This window comes from Vicia villosa, linkage group LG6, assembly GCF_029867415.1.
Source record: "Vicia villosa cultivar HV-30 ecotype Madison, WI linkage group LG6, Vvil1.0, whole genome shotgun sequence".
Taxonomy (NCBI): Eukaryota; Viridiplantae; Streptophyta; class Magnoliopsida; order Fabales; family Fabaceae; genus Vicia; species Vicia villosa.
The window spans coordinates 133,222,314-133,227,460 of record NC_081185.1 but is presented as its reverse complement, the minus strand read 5'-3'; the positions used below and the strand labels follow the sequence as shown (position 1 = coordinate 133,227,460).

Genomic DNA, 5,147 nt, shown 5'->3' with positions numbered 1-5,147 from the left:
TTTGCTAGATGATGTGTTACTATTACATGTTGGTGCAATCACAATGTGAGCAATGTAGTATTGTTTCTTTTTTCTTTGAGGTTTATAAATAGACCTTTTCCCATGACTGATTTTGTGAGATTGCATGCATATCATTTGTGAGTTCAGGCTATATATCACTAATATGCTTGCATTTGCTTGGATGCTAGTGCTACTTGACATACATTGAATAAGGTGATTTATTTAATCTAGAGTTGGTTGATACCACATCAAGGATTAAATTTTCTTTTTAGGGTGCTTTAAACATCAATTTATAGAGTTGAATCACTTCTCTTTTCAATTGGATGATTTTATACAAGATACTATCTACATGTCATTGGCTAACTTGTAAGTCTAAGTCTCTTATTGTGGTCATTTTGGAACCACAGTGATATATTTACTATGAATGCACAGCATTGATCTTAAAGTAAATCTATTTGAAGTTTGTTTCACTTGAGGGGTTCTCCCATATACATAGCTCTCTTATTTCACTCTCAATCTTCCCTATTTCTCTCATCAAGCTACTGGTGCAGAATCCCAAGCTGCTGTAATGAAAAAGCATCTGAACTTTAAGCGTCTCCTCGTCTTTGTTGGTATGAGTTTTGTCAGCAATTTCCTCTAGATGTTGGAGGAAAGAGTTTGTAATGCTATCAACCTCTTCATCTCTGCTCAAGATCCTTAATGTGTCTGCATTGAGACCTTCTTGTGACTCGAGATCGTGAGGAACGTTTTGGCTCTTCAAATCACTTTCAATTTTCTTAACAGACTTCATCCGTGTTATCTCTTCCAGGCTTTTCAATATGGGGTCAACTTTGTCTTTGAAAATCTTCACATTCTCATTCCCTCGACCTTGGATGTCCATCCAAACTACTCCATCTTTCTGTGCCAATTGTGTAACATGCTCCATTGAGTAAGCCACAAAAAGCAAGAGATCTACCGTCCTTGATAGAGATTTCAGCATATTGTTGTAGCAGGCGTTATGAAATGGAAGGAACCAGAAATTTGGCTCCACCTCAGCTTCTGCTGTAAATTCTCTTAATTGACACACAAGAGATTTGAGCTTCTTCTGCTCTTCTCTCAGGGCTTGGTAACTTGAAGATGGAAGCTCTCTTTCGCTAGGGGTAATCATGGCAATCTGCTTAATGCAGTCCTGAAGTGTTTTCAAGGTTTGAGAAAGTTCTGATTTTGCTAGAGTTGCAGCTCTCGAGGGGCTTAATATAATCTCTACGATGATAAGGCAAGTGAGTCCTATTGTAGCCTCGGCCATTCTAGCAACTCCAAATTCAGGTGGAGTACTATAGTTCTTCCTACCAAGGATCAACAAGGCCCCTAAAACTGCTGAAATTGCCCCAGATTGGCCATACATTTTACTATGCCTTAGAAAAGAAGCGAAAATGACCCACGGTATAAGAGCTAAGAACCTTAAATCCACAATTCCCACGTATTTTTGGAAAATGAAGCTACATATGATCCCATAGATTGATCCAAAAGCTGTGCCTTGTCCTCGTGCATTTGCAACTGAGAATGTCGGTTGTCGTCCAGTCACGAAACTGATTGCAATTGTGAGCCCTGACCAATATGCATTAGTCCTGTCATACATCAAACCAAGTAACACAGCAAGTCCTAATGACAGAGAGGACTTTAATGCAAAGATCAAGCCTTTGTTGCTGGGAATCAAGTTCTTCAAAAGCTCACTGATCTTGTTGAAGCACGATTGGCAGTCAACACTTTTCTGAGCTTTCTTCAGCGCATGGTCGGTTTTCTTTGAAATAGACACGTCATCCAGGAGAAGTTGCACACAGTATAAAAAGAACGAGGTTGGAAGATCTTTGCAGGCTATGGATAGGTATTTGTTGAAAATGCCTTGTTTCATTTCTTGATCTATAGTTGCATCAAAAGGAACAAAGCATTTAGCTTGCTGATCTAATTTTTGGCTGATTTGTCCTCTGCAATCGAGCAGAACACCTCTGAGCTCTTCATCTATAACACCAACAGGAAAAGACACGCCGCTCGATAGAGCAATGTCCATCCCTCTTATCGGTATATCCAAGTCTTGCAGTTTCTCTTCCAGTTCAATACGAGAGTTGGAAATTATTGATTGAGGTCGTTCCCAATACATGCCATCCTGTATAGTTAAAAAAACAAATATTTATCAGTTTATTTGCAGCTGCTAAGAAATTAAAAACCCTAAACCTACTTCAGTGCTGAACTTGAATGCATGATTTAGCCTTTGTTAAACTTACCAGAGTAGTTGTGACACAATGGAGAAGCTTGGCTCCTGTTGTGGAAAGGTACTTGGCTCGAGTTTTATAACCAACAGCAGTTGAGTTGTCTGAGGCAGAGATAGCGTCTATATTGCAGTTTAATCTCTCAGATGTATTCTCAGTGTATAATTGGTAAAACTTTTTAGCCTGAAAACAAGACAATGTGCGAAGCACGTTAATATCATTTATAACGAATGAAGTCAATAACGACAATAGTTTGCATTTTTACTACAAAAGTGAGTTTCTGCATGGAATTTTCTATAGGTTATAACTCTATTAAGATATGTTTTTTGAGTTCTTAGCATCTTGTTGAGGAATATACAGAGATTCCTTGTGAATCTTTAGGTTGTATATGCTTCGTGAACTTTTGTAGTATGTGTGGTAATGGTACAGATATAATAACAAGGTTGTGACAGTAACATGTTAAGATTTTTTTCTCTTACTTTCCAGTCAAAAAAACAAAGATTTTTCTTACTTGCATCAAATTAATATTTGAATACTGTGATGTAAAAGGTGTCAAAGATGCATCGATGAGATCGGAGAAACAAATTGACATTAGTTGTGGCTTGTTTTTTCATCCGTTCATTAATTTGTTTCTTACTACAAATTATTATGCTAAATGATGAGAGAATGAACCAAATGTCTTTCTCTTCATGCACATCTACACAAACACTTGCAGACAAATTGGCATGCACATATACACTGATACAGATACCTTTATTACATTTTTAAATATACATATGTTATTCATAATTCAACCATTGGTCAATTTCATATATTTTACAATTTTTTTGAAGTTATATAGTTAAATTGAACCAAATGACAATGAGATAGTGACATCAGAACACAGAGATTACAGCTTTCATGTATTCTCTTCTCAAAAATATCCAAAGTTGTTGAGTTAGACTCCTTAGGTTTTGGAAGTACTATTATACCAAATATGTTGCTTTTGCCACATTTTGAAAGTGTCACAAAGATTAATTATATCGATCATAACGAGAGAGATCGTGCTCAACATCACATGATACAAAACTACTCTAAAAAAAGCAATTATAATATTTTAAGAATATTTAAAGAAAATGCCATTTGGAGTTTTGTGGAATATAGGCAAGATTAATTCAAAATCTAAATTTATTTTAAAATAATAAATTAAAAAAATTATATATGGTTGAATAATATACACGTATCACAGTTCATCAATATTTAATTATTATAATTGACTATCAATGATTTCATATAAATTTTTCTCATGAGAATATTCTGATTATTCTAAATTTTGAATACATTATTCATAATCCTAGTATGGTTATGAATTTTAATAACAGTTTTCATGTTCTACATTTTACTTTTAAATATAGTTTCTTTATATTACAACACTATAATTGTTGGCAAAGTTCGCACTCAACCGTTTTAAAGGCGGTTGAATGCATTCGAATTCATGACTTCTGATTAAGTTAGACGAAACTAGAATCATCTGATTCTATCATTATTTATAAAGTTAAAAGAAAAGTTTAAATTACCTCATAGTAAGCAACCCTTGGATAAGGTAGCAACATGGCCAGAACAGAAGCTATAGCACCAAGTGCAGTAGAACAAGCCACGTGAATTGAATGTGTAGCCACTCCTTGTTTCGCACCATATATAACTGTACTCACATAAATAATCACAAGCTGTGCATAAGCAATCCTTTTAGTCAACAAGTTCGTCGATACCGGTAACGACACCAAGAACGCACCGAGTGCCACCGCTAGCGCAGCCATGCAGTCGCTGAAGTGACCAGGTCTTATAACTTGCAGGCTAAGTAGAGAAAAAATCATAACCTGAATGGTTGCACATAGAACATGCCAACAACCTTTAACTGTTTCACCAAGTGTGGCATCAGATACTATGAGAATTGTTGTTACATAAGAAATAGATGGAAATTTAATGTAACCCTTCACATGTTCAGGGCTATATAGGGCAGTGATACCAACTATGCTGCATGCTAAGGTTGTTCTTAGAGCAGAACCAAGACGAGTTTGGAACAACTCTGATCTTGTTTTAGCAATTGTTGATGTTGTTGATGACATGATGATTTGAGTTACAAGTAAATTATGAGTTGAAGTTTGGGAGATTTATAATGACTTGAGGAGTGAGGGAGTGTGTGTTTCTTGTTGAGTTTTTGTATTCTTGTAATAAATGATAGATAGTGACAAGTAACATTTTATATGTTAAAAGATTGTCCGGCTTTGTGAGTTTGCTTTTTGAGTATGGTAGGTTAACTCTCTAGGGGAATGAAGTTATTGATAGAAAATGGTAATAATCATGTGAAAAGAATTTTCAAAAAAGTGCACAAAATTTTTCAATACTCAACTTTGTGCAGGTAAAGTATACTCCTTTATATTAATGACGGTCAATGTGTCAAAGTATATAAAATGTACTCTTTAAGATGAAATGACGATTAATATGTCAAAACATGTGAAATATACTTCTCAAGATGAAATGACGATCAACGAGTCCAAACATGTGAAATAAACTCCTCTAGATGAAATGACGGTCAAATTGTTAAAGCATGTGAAGGGGAACTCCTCTAAATAAAATGATGATCAATGTGTCCAAACATGTGAAATATATTACTCTAAATAAAAAATGGTCAAGGTGTTCAAACATATGTAAAGTATACTCCTTTAAATGAAATGACAATTAATGTGTCCAACATGTGAAGTATACTCCTATAGATAAAATGAGATGACGATCAATGTGTCAAAGCATGTAAAATATACTTCTCTAGATGAAATGACGATCAATGTCTCAAAATATGTGAAGTATACTCCTCTAGATAATGACCAAAAATGTGATCAAACATATAAAATACATTCTTCTAAA

General features: G+C 34.9%; 1 protein-coding gene across 1 annotated transcript; it reads right to left on the bottom strand.

Moving 5' to 3' along the window:
• Positions 1-233: 233 nt before the first annotated feature.
• On the bottom strand, positions 234-4,449 carry LOC131610067 (uncharacterized). The gene is made up of 3 exons (XM_058881935.1): positions 3,803-4,449; positions 2,262-2,429; positions 234-2,143 (listed from the first exon to the last, which is right to left on the bottom strand). The coding sequence occupies exons 1-3, from the start codon at positions 4,349-4,351 to the stop codon at positions 452-454; spliced, it is 2,409 nt and encodes an 802-aa protein (XP_058737918.1). The 5' UTR covers positions 4,352-4,449; the 3' UTR covers positions 234-451.
• Positions 4,450-5,147: the final 698 nt, after the last annotated feature.